The sequence below is a fragment of the Mycteria americana genome, chromosome 4, assembly GCF_035582795.1.
Source record: "Mycteria americana isolate JAX WOST 10 ecotype Jacksonville Zoo and Gardens chromosome 4, USCA_MyAme_1.0, whole genome shotgun sequence".
In the NCBI taxonomy this organism is placed as follows: domain Eukaryota; kingdom Metazoa; phylum Chordata; class Aves; order Ciconiiformes; family Ciconiidae; genus Mycteria; species Mycteria americana.
This window is the reverse complement of record NC_134368.1, coordinates 37072341-37095129: the sequence shown is the minus strand read 5'-3', so window position 1 is coordinate 37095129 and position 22789 is coordinate 37072341. Positions and strand designations below refer to the sequence as shown.

The 22789-nt window shown below is 37.2% G+C and overlaps 1 protein-coding gene across 1 annotated transcript in view; it reads right to left on the bottom strand.

Moving 5' to 3' along the window:
• SORBS2 (sorbin and SH3 domain containing 2) overlaps nucleotides 1-22789 on the bottom strand; it is an 88688-nt gene that overhangs the window by 32788 nt on the left and 33111 nt on the right. Inside the window, exons 6-9 of the mRNA XM_075500198.1 lie at nucleotides 21449-21515; nucleotides 20329-20373; nucleotides 18931-19117; nucleotides 15766-15880 (exon numbers count right to left, since the gene is read on the bottom strand). Of these exons, the coding sequence (XP_075356313.1) occupies nucleotides 15766-15880; nucleotides 18931-19117; nucleotides 20329-20373; nucleotides 21449-21515 (414 nt within the window). The remainder of the gene's footprint in view (nucleotides 1-15765; nucleotides 15881-18930; nucleotides 19118-20328; nucleotides 20374-21448; nucleotides 21516-22789) is intronic.

Genomic DNA, 22789 nt, shown 5'->3' with positions numbered 1-22789 from the left:
CAACTCTAGTAACGAGGTATGAATTTAGAAGGAACTGCATGGTCCCTGGGGTATTTCTTCATGGGTACGAAGCAGTATGATTCAAAAGTTAAACCTGTTTTAAGTTCCTGGCATGTCATTTCCGAGCTAACCTGATGGACTGGAAATAGAACTATCATACAGCTTTGTAAACTGCAGGAACTATTCTTCTCTTTATAGAAGCCTTCTAGACTTTTTCGCTGCATGGAAAAATCTTTACAGACTTTTCTCTGTACAGAAGGACTGCAGAAGTAATAGCATTCATAGCCTGTGTAAGTGCTTTTTTTGTTAGGTATTCTTTTTTTCCCAGTGATTTGAATTGCAAGTTCATGCATAGGACTTCACCCAGATTTGTAAACTGGTATAGGACTTCACCCAGATTTGTAAACTGACACTTATGTATACTTCTAGAAGGCACCTGTAGTCTAAGAATATTTAGGAACAGGTTTCATGAGACTGCATACTTTAAATGACATTCTAGAGTAACTGCTGAAACTGCTTTTACCGGTGGGGCACTATAAAGACAATACGACTGTTCAGTTAGAGCTCATTTGTCAGTAGGCTTCGCTATTTAAGACCCGCATCACATACCAAGTGATCCTATCAGGAACTAACTGAAGTTTTGACTTCTGGATTATACTGAAATTTATTATACTGTGAGGCAGAGAGAACCACACAAACATTCTACAATATGGATCAAATATTATCTAAAACTTGAGCTAAGATCATGCTCTTAGTAATTTTTAACTGTAGTTTAACTTAAATCACATTAAAAATCAGGTAAAAAACCCACTTTCAGGCTTTTGGTAAGAATGGCAGCTGAGATGTAAACAGTTAAAAGATGTTAATAATTCAAAGACTTTAAAGTTACTTTCCAGAGAAAATAAGTCCTCTATAACTTATTTAAGGTGATCTCTGCGTCAGGTTTCAAAATGTTTATATTTTCTAAACAGAAATTTCTTTGCTTTGGAGACAAGTATTCAAGTATTTCTTCTGTGTTACTACTTATTACTACTATTGTTCTCACTGTTAAATACTGTTATGTTCATAAGCTCCACTTTGGATCAGAATCACCTGCTGCGTAAACACAAAGGTAGAATCCCTCCTCAAGCGAGATGACAAATCTGGGATAAGTGATCTATAAAGAATATGCTCACTGCAAAAACCAGGAACATAAACCTGACCACCATGTGGTCAGGAACATAAACCCGCCACCATGGCAGAACTAGGTTCCCGATACTTCTCTCAGGTCATACTTGGCTTAACTTGTAAAACACTGTGGCAGAACTATTTCTAACACGGATTTCTATTAGATTAAGCATTATGAATATGAGCTGTATGCTATTAGTACTGTTTGGGCAGAGCTCTTGTTCCTCTTGATTTCAACAGAAATTCTGAAGGCAACAAATTTTGAAAACAACACTGGGTTGTAGCGTTGGCAAACAGGGTTATGGCAACTCTGATGTTTCACCAAGAGAAAGCATAGGAACTGGCCTGTAATTGAAGGAATTTAGTTTCTGGCCTATTTCAAGGCTTCTTGGTGATCTTGGACAGTTCAACATGGCAGTTTTCATCCCACAAACTCTCACGTGCATTTCATTGTGGGGGAAATCTCAAAGTAAGCAAATGTCTAGAAAAAAGGAAACCCAAGGTTTTCGTTATAACTACTTCTCTATTTTCTTTCAATTTATTTTGAAATGAAAGAGACTACTGGACTAAATCATGAAACCATGACGATTGTACCACTTCACTGTTTTAGTGATTTGTGTGTTTAAACTTGCTAGTCTTTGCATCTCTTCAGAATGGAAGCAATGCAAGACTCAGGTAATACCTCAGGTAATACCTCTAACTAAGAGTCGTGCTCTAGAAGTGATGCGTCTTTGTGAGATTTTAAAGTTTCTTTTTTAATATTCTGTCACCACATTAGAGGCAAAGCTGAGGCAATTTCTCTGCTGCTGCTGAAATTCTTACCTGATGGATACTGTTAAATTCTTCCCATCAGAGCTCAATTAGCCCAAAACCTCTGGAACTGCTTCCAAACAACAAATGTGATTCTATTGTAATGCGCTACATTGTTCTGTATGACAAATATTTTGTTTTATAATAAAAAGGGAAACCAAAAGAATAAGCTTCCTCTTCTTCTCATCCTTATCCTTCCACTACTGCACGGTATCATGGATTTTCAGGTTGTGGAAACTGATGCTCAAGTTCTGGCAACATACAACTCTGCTCCAGTGACTTACGCTATGGATGAAAGAGGGGAGCTAGAAATAAAAGCTCCAAAAATTACTTTAGTGCTATGCTAAAAAAAAGGGGCTACTTGCCATGCAGTCACTTTCAGCTCATCCAATACAACCTCCAGACCCATTAGGGGAGACACGATCTCCTCTGTTCACCTGCATCTCATTTACAGTAGAGAATGCCATGCACGCAACCCACAGTGTGTGCACTACAGTAGGAGGTAGAAAGCGGCATTAAAAAAAGTTATCGATGGCAATACGTCCACCTGCTAGGAATTACTATTGTGTTTATTCTTTGTAAATTAACATGTCCTCAAGCAACACTGATCTGCAATTTGCAGCCTGAGTATGAGAGATCGTCACAGGATCTGGGAATTAAGCTGTTACCAAGAGGAGCGAGGTGAGGTAGTGGTACATAGCCCACGTTCTCACGGAGCAGGGAAGTGTGCGTCAGTGATGTCAGGAGGATGGAGCTCTCCGTGGGGCAGGTCTGCTGTAGCAACAGCCTGTTGGAAGACGACCACCAACATTACTGATCACATGCCCAGCTTCTCCCAGTGTTAGGTGTTTCCATGAGTGAAGGTTTGCCTCACTCATACACTGATGTATCCCTTTCCCAGGTGGCTTTCTGTGCAGTGGTGCTCCACATATGCTTTCTTCCATGATGGGAGAATACAAAAGACTGTGGAATACAATCACGTTTTATCACAGCATCTGATTTTTATTTGCTAAATTTGCTAAAACCAACCTATTTTTCTGCAAACAAATGTGAAGTTATTCCTTACAAGTTTCATTTTGCTAGCAAAACACACATTGCAAGGTTTGCGGGTTTGGGGTTTTTTTTAATCATCTGTCATTGCATTGTTCTTAGGTGATAAATAAACTATATATGACACTTTAAAATAAAAACTGATTTGTGGATTTGAATGTGAAGAACAGAAACAGATAATTGTTGACTGAAGTATTTTAAGTACTGTAACCTAGCTCATAAAGTCAATGGACTTAAACATGAGAGAGAAAGGGTACTGTGAAACAAACCCATACTGTCTGCTCTAGGAAAGGAGTAAAGAATCAAACCTCCTTTCCACAGGCAGATTAAATAGAAGCCTGTGTTTTGGAGCCAGTTCTGGTATGGAGGTGTGCTGATGATCATCAGATATTCTCAGAGAGACCATAAACCTGCTATTAGGAAATTATCCCTATTTTATTTCTCAATATTTGGAATGTGCGTGGGGCTCATGATGAGTGCATTACTGTTAACCTATTCTGTCTAAACAAAATATCATGGCATTTGTTTTTTAAAATATATTCTGAAGAACCTATTTATTCCTGAGTCTTTACTGTTCATACAGTTCATATTTTCAAGTTTTTCTTTACATCCTCTGAAAGCTGAAAACTACTTTATGACAATTCTCCCATCACTATCCAGCTTCAATGATTTTACGATAAATATCTAATATTATGAGGTCTGTCTGCAATAAAACTGTAGAAGCCAGCAGCAGTTGCTCACACCAACAGCTAGTCTAACCACAGTTCTCCTCACATTTCTACACAACAGAGTGAAGCAAAGGCCTCTTCTCTGCACTACCCACAAAACACACATTGAGCCTGTTCTGGAAAATGTCGGAGTCTTATTTCAAAACTGGCCACAACTATCAACCTCATCTTTGTGGACCAGTCATCACCATGGTCCGGTACCAGCAGAGGAAGGAAACTCGGGCTCACAGATGACCTCTGTTAGAACTGTTGCATGAGGTGGTACAAATATTGCAGATTAATTGTCATTGCAGGGTTTCTTGCGCAGGTGCCAACCCCTTCCATTAGAGACTGGACCAAGACCATCTGTCACGTGATACTGGCCAGCCATGAGGCAGTCATTACCTTCCACCACTTGTAATGGCTCCAAGGCTATACAGACCATGATGTAAATCCCAAGGGTGGTGTAGATACCCATTGCCTCCTATGGAAGGCACAAGGGTAAATCACACAGCTGAAACCAAACCCCAGAGAACTTCTTTATCCACAGCATTCTCCAGGCCATAAATAGTGTGTTAGTGATCAGCCTAAGACAGCAAGAAGTGTGTGTCATGCCAAAATTGACTGCTGGGTTACTATACGGATTGTGCTTGCTGTCCTTTAAGATACTCTTATCACCTTGAATGTAACTTGCCCTTTCGCCCTTTCTTTGATGCCTTCTTTGAAGTTTTTTCTATACGAAAAATACTGTATGTTGCACAATCCACAGGCATACGTTATTATATATAGGCTGCGTGGAGTTTATACCTTCTACCGCACTGATAGGCTGCATAGGTAGAAGGTATACTGATAGGTAAGGTCGCACTGATATGGCATATAGGGGAAAGCAAACAGTGGATATGGTTGTTTTTACTGCCAAGAGCGGGTACCACTGTTGCTGTCCTGTCAGCTCTGGGGCATTTATTGACCCATGATCCCTCCAAGCCACTTCCAGGTGGCCCAACAGAACACATCGCCCCCACTCCCCCATCTCCAAAGCTAATTAGGCATCTTCCAGAATATTCAACACTGCCCTGTATGGATAAAGGCTGCCTGACAAAAATAATGAAATATTGGAGACAACTACCCCAAACTACCAAATACAGACTTTGTTGAATATTTTGATTGGGTTCTACTAAAAAAATCAGATATATATTTACAATTATGCCAATGTTCTAGCTGTTTTCATGCATCAAGGCTTTAATGGTGACCGAAAATGAAGTTAGGAAAAGTAGGCAAAAGCTGTAAACAACAAACAGGCTTGTTCGCATGATGGTTCTAATATTTTAACAAGTTATTTGGAGTATTTTCCCCTCCTGGAAAAGTATTTAATTTGCTGTAGTTTGTGAACATGATTTGTCATACTCAAAGATTTTAAAAGTTTCAAAATAAAAGACATTTACAAATGTCTTTGTAAATTAAACAAAGAGAAAACCAGTATTACTTAATAGCCGTTTTACCCAGACCTACTGAACATGATCGTATTTCAAATACTCATGCTAGGGCTTTTAAATTGTCTTCTCTGATACATAGAGTACTCTCAAGTATGAGTGAAGACCTAGAAGCTTATTGTCTCAGAGAACTGGGCCCAAATTTCACAACAATGAGGTTTTTCCAGATTTGTAGAGCTTAAAACCAAACCAGAGTAACTTGCAAACAATTCTCAATGTAAGGCCATGATTTGCGTTTAATTTTTGGAGAGGCTGCAGAAGATGAATCAGGAATACGAACGAAGTAAAGCCACCATATGAAGTAAAGTTGTCATTACAGGATTCACTGACTTTTGCCCTAACACTCTAACAATGGGGAGGGAGGGGAGAAAGCATGAAAGCCTGAATCTCTCCCACTCAGAGTAGGGCAATGACAGCCCACCACCTCATCTTGATGCATTTTATTTGGAGTAACGACAGTGACTGTCAATCCTGGAGTTATAAATTTACAACAGGATTATTAATTGCTGTATTTCCTGCTCAGCAACCTTAGTCATAAATACTTAATCGGGGAAATGATAGCTTAGCCACAAAGGCTTTCACTCGACATATAGAATTTGCAGTCAGATATTTTAATTAAAAAATACTACTGTGCTGGTGTATTAATTGTGTCTGAAAAGCAATGCACTTGCCCAACGCTGAAGAAGTGGGAATTTGTCTCAGAGTTAGAGATGTATGGGCTGTTGTGTAATTCTGAGTGTTAATCTCTGAGAAGTTTGGGGGATAAGGACTCACAGTTCCTAGGATAATAAGATCAACATCCAAATGCACTAGTGATCTGGAAAGATACGAAGACAAAGATACAATGATTGTGAATTAGAAACATCTCACAGCTATCAGAAGGAAACCACTAAATTTTAACAAACTTAAGACATAAATGGCGAGCACTCCAACCCTTCTTCCCAAGAGAATCATCTGAACAGGAATCATTCATTTACCTCATTGGAAACACCAGAAGAACTGTCTTGAACACAGTCCAAAAGCTTTTTAGGTGGCTGCGTCAGAAAAGCAGAAGTGTAGAGATGAAATGGAGTAGAATCAATGGCAGCAAGGAATGAAACATGTGGAGAAGGTGACACAGTTAGAAACTAAGTGTTGACAACGTCAGATACAAAGAGTGACACATATGGGTAGAATGGAAGGAGGAATGTGTTACAATATTTTTTAAATTATAAGCATCTTAATAAAATGTTAGTAACTTCAGGTGGTAAAATTTACAACTGGAATGGCTGAATCAACAGTAGTAGTTTTGAATACTGATGAGACAGAAGAGTGTAAAGCATCACAGTTCTGTTCGGCTGGGGAAATCTCCATATAGTTTATCTTACAGGAGACACTATTCTCAGGTTATCATTATCAGTAAAATATTGTTGACATATTGTTCATCAGAAGAATGTATCTGGACTGTTTCTGCCCACCTAGAGGGAGGAATGACAAAACAGCTTGAATGACTAGATAAAAGGAGATAAAAGGTAATCAGTGAAAATGTGACAGACCACTGGACAACAAATTAAACCCAGATATATTTAACTTTTTTTTTTTTTTTTTTAATTTTCAGGTGGTATTCAATGGGTAATTTTTTGAAATGTTATGATTAAAAAATTAAAAGTTTTGAAAGAACGGTTGTGGTTTGCTTTCTCTTCTGCTCTCACGGAAGTAGCTGGGAGTTCTGATTTTGGCTCATGGCTAGCTACGAAAAGGGACTAAGGCACCTGGTTCCCAGCGTGCCCTCCAGGGCCCTGCGCCAAGGGCTCAGGCTCCTCACGTAGCCCGGCGTGTCGGTCATTAGCACGCTGGGGGGGGCTCCAGAGAATTGCTAGCTAACAGGGGAAGGTAAGAATGGGGACGTTTTAAATCCTGATACTCTCAAGCTCAAATGCCACGTCTATTTGGGATTTCCTGCCTGTGGGCAGGTGCTTTTGGTTTTTTCCCCTCAAGCTGCCCAGGATCCTGGGGAGCTATGAGAATACTTAACCGGACTGAGGGAATGCTGGGGTTTACTTCCCTCCTTTTTCTGAGGGGATCTGAACTCACATCTTCCACCTGTCTGGAAAGTACTCTAACCACCGTGTCAGACATTCTTCTGGGATGAAGACATTTGTTATCCTTTTTCCTAAAGATGTTAGAGTGTACAGGAAAGAATTTGAGCTCCCCGGAGCCAGAGAGGGTGTGTGCAAAAGCAAGAGCAGGCGCATCTCCAACCTGGTCATCAAGGCACTGTGCAGGGAGGAGGCGAAACCTAGTTCTCAGTCTTGCCTCGAGGACAACGTTACTCTTTTATCCGTGTATAAAATATACAAACAGCCTTTGGTGCTTACATCCAATTAAGCCTGTGGTATTTGCAGAAGAATCGCAAGTGCCTAGGCAACCAAAGGTGAAAAACTGAGGTATCTCTGTCGTTTGGGTGTTTCAACCAAATGGAGCTTTTCAGGTTTACAATTTTAAACGTAAACGCTTGCAGTAGGACTAAGGTAGCATCTGTTTGCCTGAGTCCTTTTTTTGGACCTGGCTATTTCTGAAAATCGGAGCAGAACTGAAGTCTGTTTGTTCAAGCACACGTCCAGCTTGAAACCAGAGCAAACCCATATCTCTGTGTTCAGGTACAAAATATGTATTCTGCCTGTACGCATATAAGAGAGGAAAAAAAGGAAAAAAATCTCAGTATTTACTGCCATAAGCAATTTGTATACGGCTGCGTGCATTTAAATTTAGACACATTCCTTCAAGTAAAATACATGATTTCTAACTTAGCATCCCTAATGCAAACTGACATGTTTTTCTGTTCTGAAAGATTGTTCAGAAATAATCCAGCCAAATGCAAAAGATTTAGGGAGACCAGTAAACATCCCTGTTTAACATGCAACTTGTCTTGTTCTTAAATATTTACACACTACTATTTGTCTAACATGTAGTCCGTATTAAAGCTGTTAAAGCCACTACTCTGGCAAGTTAAGGGTCCACTTGAAAAATAATAGTTATATGTATGAGATGACTTTATTGACCTTTCTCAAAAAAAAATCATATTAATTTTACTGGCATATGTTTGCTGAATTTGGTAATTTGTAGATTCCTCATTATAATTTGTTTCCCCTAATGTTTAAATATTAATATTCTGTCCTCACTTACCGGACGTCCAAACTCCAGTTCTGAAAAGAATTTATACCAGGGTTCGTTTTCTAAATCTATGTCATCTGGGTTTATGCGATCAGTCTGGAGCGGTTGTGAAGGAAAAGGGAAGGAAAAGGTACACACTGAGCAAAGTGCTAGAAATGCCATGTCACTTTAGCAACAAACACACACAAACACAAAACAAATATGGGGAAAGGAATGGAACAAAATCAAAGAATGAAGATGGTATCTAAGACAGAGAATATTCTTGTTCAAGAGCTGTCATTGACTGGTAGCTTTAAAACTTTTCTTTTAGTTGCTGTTCTTCCAGTGACTGGAAGATGTTAAACATTTTAAAATTACTCTTCTAAAGCTAAGAGGGCTCTTTGACCACTTCTGTAAACATCACTGCATTACTTAAGTACGTTTAATGCTACTAAAGATTCCTTGTTAAGAAGATGGTTTAAAAGATTGTCATCTTCAGCATAGGCAAGAAATTGCCCATCTGATCAGCAATAAAGACACAATTTTATCAGTATTGCTTTTGGTCATTCCTTGTCTTCTCACAAAGCATGTTAATTCTGGATCTTGCTGTCTTGAAGCAAGTGCTGAGCAGAGATTATCAATATTCATCATGCAGGCATGACTATCAAAAAGCCACTTCAGCATGAGAAATGGAACTGGTATATTTTAAATCCTATGGTCAAAAAATAGGGAACAAAAAATTATGCATTCCATAATATTTGTTTTATCAGTATTTTGATTTACTTTATCTCCCACAGCCTTGTTGACATAATGAAGCATTTTTTTCCACAATGAAATACATTGTTTTCATCTGAAAATTCTCACAGCAAAGGGATAAAGTAGCAATTGAAGATAGCATTAAGAAAATCTTTCAATGAACAGAAGAATAATTGACAGATTTATTCAAGTAGCATGAAAACATGACAGTGCAAAACAGTAGAGCTCCCAATGGGATATCTAATCAACTGTAAACTTGGCTGAATTAATTATTTTCTAAATAGCTCCAGTTCCTTTGTAGGATCTGATGTAAGCTGTCATGCAGCACAGAATTACAGTGAACCGTTGGCTTAAAGATCTCTGAAACAGAGAAAGCCTCTTGTTAAAGACATTTCTGAATTTAAAATTTGGTCCTCCACAACTGTAATTATCAGAACTTAGACACTAATTACGGTGTGACCTAGAAAGCAATCCTCAAAGATGACAACAGGTCCTGCATAAAGAGTGATACTGGTGATTAAGTAGGTAACACTTTTTCCTCCTGAGTCAAGCTGTCACCAATACACCAGAGCAATCACATACAGCTATTTCTGTTTTCTGCAAGAGAGAACACCATGCTCTCGACCATTTCAGGTAATTAAACATCTTACAGCACTTTTCTTGCTGCCTTTGATGTTACTGAAACAGGCTGCCAATTTTGCTCTATTGAAAGGTCAACAGCCCTTTTGAACTCTCTTGGTGCTCACATACCTATGAGCTGTTCATGCAATATCTGGACACTAACTGCTGTTTTATAGATTTGTCTTCACAATGTCCCTTTCGAGTAAGGGCAGTATTATTCCTTTGAACAGAGTGGGAAGTGAATGCCAGTGATGAACAACTTGCTGTGCTCCATAGCAGGTTAGGAAGTGAAGCTGCTCTGGATTTTTGCCCTTACATTTCCACCATCCACAGCCATAATTCAGCACTGCTAATGACAACTGTTTCAACTCAGCTATACATATCCAAGTGTTTAGTAGAAAAACACCACTGAAATTAGTTTCATGAACTGACCAGTAAAGATTTGTGACCTTAATAAAGACTATAATTGATTTAAGAAAAAACACACAATTCTCTTCTACAGAGAGATGAAGGCATGAGGGCAAAAAATGACAGATTCACAATGCAGAAGGTAACTTCATCATATATCAGCTTAATTCCCATTACAGAGAATGCTTTGCATATTCAGAGTTTTTTGCTTACCTTAAAAAAAATCCACAATTTAGATCTGGATAATCTGAGAAGACAGTACTAAACAATTGCTTTTTCATCATTTCTCCAAACTGAGTTACAGTATGTTGAAATATTTATAGCATGTTTTCATCTTTATATTATACAATGAATTCATTTTCACAGACAGAAATGTTAACATCAACAACTGGGTGCATCTACATTAAATAAATAAATAAATCCCTTGAAATGCATATAGTGTAGAAATTGTGGAGCTGTTGGTACTACAAATCCAGGCCTACCGACATTAATTGCTTGCGTAGCCAGCGTCACCCTTGTGAGCCTCAAAGTCCCCTGGATAGCAGCAGCCCCACACCTACACATTGATGGCCCGGGGTCCCTTCTTGCAGGGAGCCAGAACACACCGTCAGACAAGCTGGGCTTCCATCCAGCTAGCCAAGGAGGTAAAAATGAGAATGGGAGCTGGCTCCCCTTTTATCTTCAAATCCTCTTGCATATTAGTTGAAAGCTTAAAACCTCCCACATTTCTGCTTGTAAAGAAAAAGTTAGAAATAGGGTATTTGATGTATTTTCTAAGTTTTTGAGTTCTCCTTATGTAGTAGCGTGCAGATAAAAGGAGAGCATAAGAAAGTGTGTAAAGCTCCACGCACCCAAGTCCTACTTTTATTTACAGCTCGACCCACAGAGGGCAGCAAACAAAAAGAAACTGAGCTTTTAAGTCTGCGAGTTCACTGCTGCCTGGCAGTTCTAGGGAGAACTCTGCATTCCCTGTGCTACCGAGATCAATACACAGGCAATAGATTTCACTTGGCTTCCAGATTCAATTTCGCTGATGGACCTTTTTCTATTATCTCCCCTTCTAAGAGACTTAAAATGAACAAATCATTCTGACTTAAAAAACTGAACTTGGCTTGGTCTCACAAAGTATCTCCCAAACTGCTTGAATAGAAGGTAAAAGCAATAAAGTAAATTCCCTTTTTATGACTTGTCAGTGAAACCAAGTCACGTTCCTGTACTCTATCCTTCATCTAGTCATTTAGTAACATTTTCATCACTTGTTGAAGACACGCTACTAAAGACTAGTAAGTAACTTCACTCTTTTTGCCATTTGCATCAGATGGTCAACACAGCACTGCATGAACTTACTCAAGTATAGAACACCACTGACATCATTTAAAAAACCTACATCTATAGTGTTGCACGCAGCTTTGCCTGTGCTTGATCTTATATACACAGGTAGACACTCACAGGTAATAATCAAAGTGTGCATTGAAACTGGTGAGTGAAATGGCTCTTATACAATCTGCATGGTCAAATTAATATTTTGCATTTGCAAGTTCAGACACCATACTGAAGCCTCTTTGGAACAATGGACAGATGTCTGTTGTAAATTTGGCTTTGGCATTTTATTACTCTAAAGAGTTTGCTTTTGCTTTTCCTTTTTTTGGACTACTTTTAAATAGCTGTTGTAGCTCCAAGTCCACTACCAGATTGACTTAGTCTCTCCATATCTTTATGAGAAGACATATGTTTTTAATGTCCTATCAAAACATACCTATATGTAGAATTCCTGATTTCTTTTTAAAACATGCTGAGAAAATTTTTTTAGTTGACAGTGTTACTCAAGTAATGCAATTAACACTGAGTAGAATATTCTGATAACCAGCTTGAGATGTCAAAGGCGACCAAACTTGCATATTCTAAAGAAAATTTCAAATTTTCCACTACAGTAAAAAAAAACCAACCCAAAACTAACAGATGTACATCATGGTGCAAGCCCAGTCTATATCTGGTATTTGACAAAACAGTAATGTTTTTTAATTTATTCTGATCATGAAATCCTTTTGCATATAAACTCAGTAGAAAATTTGTATACTGATCATATATAAAAAAATCTAGAACTAAAATTTAACCTGACAGTTTTATGTGACTAGCATGTGTGTATTTTCATGCTTAGACTAAAACACCTAATGAAAATAAAGGCATCTATTGCTTGTCCCAATTTTACAAAGTCTTTCTTTACAGTAACACCAAGATTTTTCCTTACTTGCTTTACTGCAGAAATAGAGAAATGTACATGCATGAAGGAATTACTTCACATATACAAGGTTGAAACTAGTAAAGAATAAAAATTTAATTGCATATTCTTATGAGTAAGATTAAATTATACACTGCAATTTACTTATTTACTGAAAGTAAACACCCATTTTAGGAAACAAATCCATGGTTTAGATGATATTAGGGAAAAACAAGAGTGTTTTATTGAATTGCAGACATTGGAGATGGAAACATACATCAGAACAACTTACGTACCACCTTACCAGTGCTATGTTATTAGAAAAAATGGTAACGCTTTACGGGCTTAGTGAAATAGGAAAAAAGGACCTGCCACATCATTGCTTGGAAAACTACTCAACAGACTAATGTCAGTTACTTTTAGTTGTAATCTCAAAGGACAAATCCCAAGCCTCTCCTTTTTGTTGATGTTTTATCCTCTTCCAAGTTCAAATTACAGAAGAAAACCCATTAATTTCCTGTTTCATGACAGAAGGCTGCTACATGATACTGCAGCTTGAAATGACACTCATCTTTTTATATCCATAGCAAAGATAATCATCTACCCCTAACCAATCTATCCATTTAATGTTTATTACTCGGTCATTTTTTTTAGGTTTATTATTTCTCACATTCTTCTGACCTACTGAATGAGGATCTGCTGAATAATATTTCCCACTAAATGTTAGTTTTACATTGAATCTCATTTTATTATATTTTCCCATGTTTCTTATCTCCACATTAATCACAACTGGTTCCAATGGAGTACCTACATCAATAAAGGGAATGCTGATCTTTCCAACCTCATCTGCCCTGTTTATTATCATATAAGGCAGCTGTAAATATTTTTTCTTTTTTTTTTTTCAGATAATTTTGCCATCAAAACTGCAATTCCGTAGACATGAAAATGATTTAATTTCAGCAAAAGTAAGAATTTCTAGGTCAGATGCTACAAATGTCCATCTTTTACAAAATTAATGAAATATATTTATTTTTATATTCCATATTTTGATTAATATTTTCTTTCAGTATCACCAGAACAGTTTTTCAGACCTTAAAAATCAAATCTTTTAAGATTATCAAGATGGAAGACTTAACTCATGCAATAGTGACACAGCTGAGAATTTGGAGTTTTATCTGCATTTGGAACTAATGTTTTGTTTTCAGATGTCAGCTTTTCCTAGACACACAGAAAAATCTTTTGACCTACTCTGCCGATCATCCTTAAACAAGTCGTGAGTTTTGCTCTCCATATCCCATTCAATGAAAACAAGGAAAGCAAATGCTTTAGTGAAACCAAATCTTTTTCTTTTTGTGACATGGTCCAAAGCAATTGTATAAATACATAAAGCTAATCATCAACCACAGAAATTCCAGACTGATAAAACTGTGATAGCTCACTTCAGCTGTTTTTGTATCAGTTAATAATGTTACACTAGTATCAGCACAACTTTCATCTCGTCTTCTACATTAATTCCTGTTTTCCAATCTTTTACAGCTCTGAATCAGACATAAACAAAAAAATCTCTCCATTCATCTCTCCATGAATATTATTTCCTCAGCTTTTAAAATTTATTCTACAAAGAGATGTTTCCTTGTATTTACATCAGCTAAGTCTAAACTTCTAGTCTAAGCTTCAGACGATAAAGCGTGATCCTGCCCTTGACTGATGCTGCTCAGTAAGGACAATGTGACTAAGGCTTTTCTGCATGACAATATTTTAAGGACCAAACAAAGTTCAAAATCCAACCTCTTGATTAAGAACATAAAAAATAAAATGCATAAGCAAGTTGAAAAAAGGCTTCAGGAGCAGTCAGCAAAAGCTCACTTTTTTGTCATTTCATTAGTTCACTAAAATTGAAAAGTTGTATCTATGATCATATTCATCAGCATCGCAATTCCGATATGAATTATTTTTTTCACATTACATTAGTAGAAAATGTAATTTATTAGAAGTGAGGCCATTCTTGAAACATCACTGTAATTTTCTTATTTTTAACTTGAATCTGCTGTTACTCTTTGGCATTGGGAAGGCTGATAAATGACCTCAGTGTGTATAATGCAGCCATAGCAATCAAAAAAATGGTCAGAACAAATGCCTTCGCCTTTTAAATAAAATTATTTGTTAAGTTCAGCTTCACAATAAATACTAAATCCCATTTAATTATACTGATTAATTAGCAGTTCATATAGAAATGCCAATTTCCTCTTTGAAAAATGCATCAGTTCTGCAAGAACTTTATTTTACAGAAACACAGCTTAGTATTTGCTAGCTAACAAAAATTATATTCCTGCAAAGACCACAAAAACACAAAGGAAAGGTGCTTAGTACAGGTGTTTCACACATACTACATATTCTGGAATTAAATTATTTGCTTAATGTATTTTAAGTTAGTAAAATACATTCTGCGAACAAGCACGTAATACAGTAACACAGAAGCAAATAATAATCCAGTATGGATTACATAAACCCCTTCTTTAAAACTGGACCCCCTCAACCATTCCAACCTCAAAGTAAAAGCCCAAGAAAAGAAAATATTGCCATTGATACATAACAGTTTTCCTAAAATAAGGAAGTATTGCGATAGCACAAAGGTAAAGTAGAAAGGCTGGCTGAATGTGTCTTACAGCAAATGAAACCTTCTGTTAATGGTCATTTTGCATGCATTAAGCGTAGCTTTCAGCCATGCTTGTGAAAAATTCCACAATTGCAATCATTATTCAGAAAGCAGGAATAAAGACTTCTAATTACACGTTAATGTACACTCAGTAATCACAGAGTAATTGAGGCTGGAAAGGACCTCCAGAGGTCATCTAGTCCAACCTCCTGCTAAAAAAAAGCAGGTCTAATTAGATCAGGTTGCTCAGGGCTGTGTCCAGGTGAGTCTTGAACACCTCCAGAAATGGAGATTCTACAGCCTCTCTGGGCAACTTTGACCAGTATTTGACCAAAATCTCCTTAAGTGTACAATTAGGCACATCTTGAAAATGCAAATAGTTTATTTTTATGCATTAATTAATCAGATATCATACGTGCTGTTAATACTACTGAAAATGAGTGCTGGAGATGCCTGCCAATTAGAAAAAGCAGTTTCCATTAATTCACAGTTCTGCTCATCATCCATTAGGTTTGCGCAGTGGTGGTCTGATTTCTTGGAAATACCAGAAGATCTAAGTTTAGCAAATAAGCCAAACTCACATTTTCAACACAGCCATCAGGAAAGAGCAAAGACAAATTTCTGCAAAATCATATTTGAAAAAGGACCTTCACTATTCATCTAAGTAGTTACAATCAGCAGTAAATAATAAAAAGATGACCCCTCACCAAACCTCTTTACTATATTACCCATTTCACTTATGTGTCTTACCGGTCTTTCATGTTCAAGGATTGATGACTTTCCTGGCTCATATTCAAAAATACTTCTTGGTTCAGAACGGAACTTGCGGGTATCTACCTTTCTGTCAGGGGGATCCCAGTCATTTCTAAATAACAAATACGAGCAATTGAGTTAATTTACTGTCATGGCCATCTGCTTTAACAGCTCTGTGCAAGAGAAACATCCAAAACCAAATGAATTTCAGCATGGTTTCTCTTTCCAGATTTCAGTTGTGAAACGTCTGGCCTAGCACCCCAATGTTTTAACCACTGTATCATCTTAGCCTGTTTACAGCAGGTATACTGAGTACAGCAGGAAAAATACTAGAGATGTCCAGCTTATGTGATCACTCATACTTTTGTTATAACTGGTAGACCAGTTTAAAAACTTCCTTGACATACTGTGTCAAAACACCATGACATGCCTTCTTAAACTGCAAATTTACAATACTTGTTTTATGCACTATACTAATACAGGCAAGTGGTAGATATTTTTGTCATAGTAAGTCCATATTGAAAAAGTTACAAAATTTTCTGAGACAAAAAATGAGGAATTATTTTAAAAGACAGTGTGAAAATCTAACAGGTGCTCTTTATCCTGATCTGTAGAACTGCTCCTGAATATTCTTCCAAGCATATACTGTTTCCTTGGAAATTTGAATAGATAAACAAGAACAAGAATTTGGCAGTTGACTTTGGGACAGAAATTTATCCATTTTCTCTGTAATTATAAATTTGCTTTCAATTTAATACAGCTATGCAAAGAATAAAAAGTAATGCCTACTACCACATTTTTTCAGTCATTTACCATGTCCTATTAATAGCTACCTATACATTTTTGGAGGATAGTTAGCTAGTTACTATCACAGTGAGAGCTACCTTTTCATGGCAGTTTTTGTAGTCACTACCTACATTGCATTTGGAAAACCGTAGCTCACACATCTTTTTATTTAGCTCCGTGTAAAATGACCCACTAGTAACTCAAAGAATGGGGGAAAGGGGAAATCCTATCAGCTATTGCTGGTATTTACAATAAGAAAGACCATACACTGATTAAATTCTATCAGTTCTATCGGCCTTTCTGATGCGACTTGGTTTGATGTGACCTGACATAATAAGGCACATGTCATGTGCCTTAAAAAAATCTATGGGGTAGCTTTTGTTTACAATATGTTTGTGAGTGCAATTTCTGGGACACAGACACCTCTATTTATAAAACGCCCTGCATTTCAAGGGAAGTAGTTCTACATGGCTCTATTGTTTATTTTCACTGAGGAAAAAACTAGTTTCAGAGCAGAAAAGGCTGTATTTTTTGAGAACGAACAGGAAAATGGAACTGTTCTGATCAAGTTGCATTATACTGCAAGTCACTGAAGAAAAAAGGATGCTACTGAAATTCTGATTCACACTCAGTTCACTTAATTTACAGCATTTAGCCTGTAATCCCTTCTGGACTATATTTTTGAGCCCAACTGTTAATGCAAACCATATCTTGCCTCCCAGCTATGAAACTGTGATACATGTGGACCTAAGCCTCTTATGTGAGATTTTTAAATACTCGGGCTTTATAGGCAATTAAAAAAAGAATCTCCCAATGGCAGGAAAAGATTGACGAGCTATAGCTGTCAGCAGCAGGCAAAGCATAACTAACATGTTTGGCATCCCCTGGCCTGGAGAACATAGATTTCCACTGCCTGTCTTATCATGCAGGAGATTAAAAGGAGAGGCTAAACATCCAAGTTCAGTGCTGAAGCAGTTATTTGCAAGCTTGACAAAAGGAACTGCAACAGGCCTCAGCTTCTGTGACCAAGGCATTTGGCCTAGCACAGCATGATGACTCGCATAACTTCAGGGATCAGAGCTAAGCAGATCCACATTTTGGTGCCTTGCTAACAAAATCTACACTTCTGTATGACTTGCTAACAACATTCAAGCCTTTGGGAGGGTAGCTCAACTCTAACCCCTAGCGTTTCCTCTTGACAATCTGCCCTCAGCAACAGGAGTAGCCCAAATTAGTAACTCTCGAGCAATCTCATTTTCCTCTGCAATATGTGTATCTGCTGGATTACCTTTGGGATTGCCACTGCCTACAAATTTTTCAAAAAGCCATCGTCATGGTCTTAACTTTAAACACTTAGTATGGTCTTTTCTCATAATATTTTATTCAAACTGTGAATTATTTGAAACTGTTTAATTCAATTTCTACATATAAAAATGTTTACAATGTCCAAGCTCACAAAAATGGGCAAATTCTGTTTTGTTGCTTGAGTGTAACCAAGAGAGGTGGGCTTGTAGCCACAAATGGAACTAAAAATGACCCTTTTCATATATAAAATATATACATACATACACATATAAATGTATAACAACATGATATTATATTAACATGTAGCATTCATAAATGTAAACACTAAAGAAAAAGCTTTTTGCTTGAGCTAGTAGCTACAGATATGCTGGAGATTCTATAGAGTTTGTGTGCAGGGCACTTTGCATGGTTTTATCAGAAGGATAAGCATTTCTTTCCTGCGTTATTAAGTATTAACCTTTTCCAGACTGTACTCTAACCACTGGGACCTGGTTTTGTGAAGCAAGTTTGAAGCTGGAAAACAATGAGAAATCTGAAATGCCCCTTTAATCTGTAACCACCCTCTTGGTCTACCAAAATGGAGATGGAGATTGAAAAAATGGGGATATAAAGCACTTCTGAGCTATGGGGAAACGTGGGTTGGCTGCTACACTCTTACAGTTTTGCTCTTCCTTGAATTTCAATTTACAACATCTTTTAGATCCTTTCTCTTTGCTCCTGGATACCATAAATAGCCTTTCCTACTCGGAAACTAACTATTCAAGACAGCTGCTAGAGCACAGATTGCTCTGAAACACAACAAGCAGGACAATCCTGCTAAGGAGAGTGAAACTCTGAAATGCTCACGGTGGTATCACTTGTAAGAATAAGCACTTCTTTAGCACATTGACAAAATGGCTGCGCCACGCATGATGCCCACACTACTGATGAAGATTACCCCTCATCACCTGACTGTCCTTTGAATAAAGCCCTTGAAATCATATTATTCTATAGCTATTTTATCCTTTGTGACATCCTGTAATTGGGTTAGTGTACATACTAAGAACACTTTTTGAAAATATGCTAACTTACTTTTCTGATGTAGATCTTTCCCTCAGACGATGTGGTGGTACTGGAGGTGGCACATGTGGAGGTGGTAAAGGGGATGAGACCTTAAAGGCATCGGAGCTACTGTCAGAAGCGCTTTTAGACAATGGTCTGTACGTCTGTGTCTTTGCAGCTGGGTGTGCCTGAGCAGAGAAGGATGGACTGTAGCTACCTAATATAAAACAAAACCAGAAATAGTCACAGCATGAGAATGAGTTTTAATAAAACACAACACGGAATGCTACAAGAACCCACAGTTAATCAAGCTGCAAGGTTACAAAAATGTGTAAATGCATTTTTAAAAGTACATTGCTGTATACTATGTAGCTCATTAGAATACTTTTTTATATATTTCTATATAAAACTACAAACACACAGACAAAGTGCAGTATAGTTAAAATAAATTAATGATTAATTTGAGGGGAGGAGAAGTTAATGGCTATATATATATCCGTCAGAGCTGTTAATGACAGCCTGTAATTAATTCCCAGACTCATCCTGCCTCTCAGTTGTTCTACGTTCAGAAGGAAGAGAAGAGGCAGGAAATGCACATTTTTTTTCATTGTTTTAATAATTACTGTTAGTCTGGGACAACTAGGCATATCTTGAAGAGGATCAGAAGAGTCCAAACAGATCTCAAACAACTGACCCACAACAAATGCTCTCAACAGTACAGAAAAAGGCAGTATGAGAGCATGTCGAATGCAACAAACACTGAAATGGAAGAATTTTGAATGGCATTTTTGCATAAGGCACTATGGTTTTTTTGCACATATAGTCCATTTTTGGACTTCCACTTCCATTTTTGTTTTTGTAAATAATTTTACCACATGGTTATAATCTTCTGAAAGACACAACAACTATATATCTTAGATGAATATGTCTGTCTTGCAGCTAAATAATGTCAACACCAGTGCCTATAGTAAAAATGAACAAGATCATAAAACAGAATCATCTTTCTTAGGCACTCTTACTGCATATTTTTAAAAGGTGTTTTCAGTACAACCTTTTTGTCTTCCCATGTCAGTAATTAGCATTTGTACTTTCACGCAGTAGTTCCCTTTTGATTTTGATAAGGAAAGGCTGCGTTACTCACAATCACTAGTGAAAATAAATGCAATGTAATCAAGAAACTACAGCATGTCAGTGTATCCCATCTGCAGTAAGAGGCCCACAGCTGCAATACATTTCTGTGCTAAGAATGAAACCAAAATTAAACTTTGTTTCATTTGGGAAAAAAGGCATGAAAAAACACCGAGATCAAACAAGACGATATGAAGTGTTTATAGATGCATTATAAAAGCAAGCATGAATAGTTAACTACCCCTGTTACTTGATGACATTAACAAAAGACTCATTTTGAAGTGAGGGAATAATTCCTACCAGTACTGTATGCATATGCAGTATTATACATGTCTGTGTCGTCATCTACAAAGAGAAATATGCATGTTACAGTAGTGCAATACATGCCAGTTTATCACAGCAATGCAGCTTTGTTTTTGCAAATACAAACAGAAGATCGGTAAGCAATCAAGCACTGTATTTCTTTTCCTCATCTTGTAGGTGTTTTCTGAAGACTCTCTCTTCCCATTATACTTACCATAGGCTATTTTTACTGTCTTATTGGTAAAATGGTACCTTCTGGTCATGTCACCCATATTGTGTACTTACTGGTTAGCACCAAATTGCAAATTACAGCTTTTTGTCTGTTCTTCTCCCTTCCCTAAGCTCAATTTCTTCCTTATGTCAGCTCTCTTCTACTGGAGACTATTAAGTTGTTGCTCCTATCACAAAAAGCAACCTGAAATATGTACTGTGTGACTAATGTTCAAAATAGACCTTGAAAGCCAAAATTTTCCTGCTTACGTTTTTTATTCTCCCACTAACATTCTGTGTGACCATACTGAAGGCAAGCTCTACCTCAGACGAATAGTCTCCTTCCTTCTGGAGGTGTAATGAGCATAACTGCCATTTATACAGTTTCTTGACATCCTTGATGACAATCATGATAAAGGACATTAACTCTGAAGCTAGTAATGTCACCACAGCTCCATTTCAGCAAAACCAGTGCAATTCAGACAGAAAATGTATCCTCACAACGGCCTGTTTACCAGCCCATGCTGTTCTAACACGAGCTCTCCCAGAGAGAGCTGGTATGGTAGGAGATTTACAGTGGCCAATTTCTCATCCCTCAAACTGGAGATGAGGATCACTTCACTGAGCTCCCCAGTGACATGGAATCTGGTTGCATACCTATGCGAATCACTTTAATTTTTATTTAGTTTTAGTAATAAAATAAACCCATTAGAAATTTTCAGCCTTTAGCATAGGAAAACAGCGCGCTCTGCAGTAAAATCTATCATCGAATTTACCCATTTGATTTGATTCATTATCTGACACTTGGTGAACACTTGTATTTTCACATAGCAGACAATCAAAATGCAGAAAAGTGCATTTCTTAATACCACTGAGAACCACCCAGCCAAGACGAAAGCATACTTACCAGGCTTATGAACCATATGGATTTGCTTGAACATTGTCTTGTACCAATCCTTCGGCCTGTCAACTGTCTAAATAAAACACAGTTTGTAACGATTAGCAAAAAAATAAAAATACCTGCATGTACAGATCTGATCAAACATTTAATGTTATTCTGGACACAAAGTCCATTATGTTTTGTCCCCTATTTAATACAATAATTTTCATACCATCTATTTCAAATGGTGTATTTATGCTTTTCCTCTAGGAATTCCTGCGTAACAAGTTCTGGAAGACACTGAAGACTGAGTCAGTTTCGGACTCTGATCTTGGAGGGTACAATGGTTAGGAACATAGGAATTAGTGCCAGATCAACAGTTTATCTTAGTGCCTTATATTCGACAACGATGAATGCTAGATGCTTTACAGGAAAATACAAACATCTCAACAATTACAAGCGTGTAAGAAGAGCTTCTTTTGAACCCCTGGCATTTTCCAACTTCAATAATCTTCAAAATGTAATTGTTAAATAACACAGAAAAACTTTGGAAAACTACCAAGAAAAGAATTAAGACAACACTATATTTAAAGAGTTAATGTTTGCATTGTAAACAAACAGTATTTCCTTTAATCAGTTTTAAATTCCCTTTCCAGGCAACTTAATTTTAACTTATTTTTCTATTTTGAGAAAAGTGAATACAACATACCTGTCAATAACCACTCATTAAATTATCCTTACTTTTGTAAACTAAGCAATCCTGAGTTTATAAACTAAGCAATCGCAAAGTTCCCGAACTCTCCTCATATCAACCTTTGCTTGTGCTTCTTATTATTTTTATCTCTTACCCTTCTGCATTTTCTCTTTTGCTGCAGTTTTCTTTGAGATAGGATGATAATATTTCAGAAAAGGAGATAACACAAAGGCAAACATGTTTTCAGTATTATTCTTCTTAGGTCCTAAAATTTTACTTGTTCCATAGTAGTGAGAAAAGCAAAAGTTTTAATGCAGATGTACAAAATTATCTTCAAACCTCATGGTGCACAGGGATAATTCAAAAGACTCCTCTTGATGTGCATTATCTTGCATTAGCTAATACTAAATCTGCAATCACTCTGCCCCCTCTTCTTTACCATGAAAAGTGAAAACCCATAAATTCTTCTCTACAAAATAACTGACAGATCTGAGTGTGTTCACCCAGCTCTATGCCATCTTTAGTGAATCGCACTTTTGCCCTAAATACTTGTTACAGTTACTGTACGTAATTAATCTGTTTTGTTAACGATGGTGAGCTCTTACTATAAGGGACTAGGCAGAAAATGCTCCCGTATTTTGAGGAATCAATATGACTTCTCATGAAATTGCTAC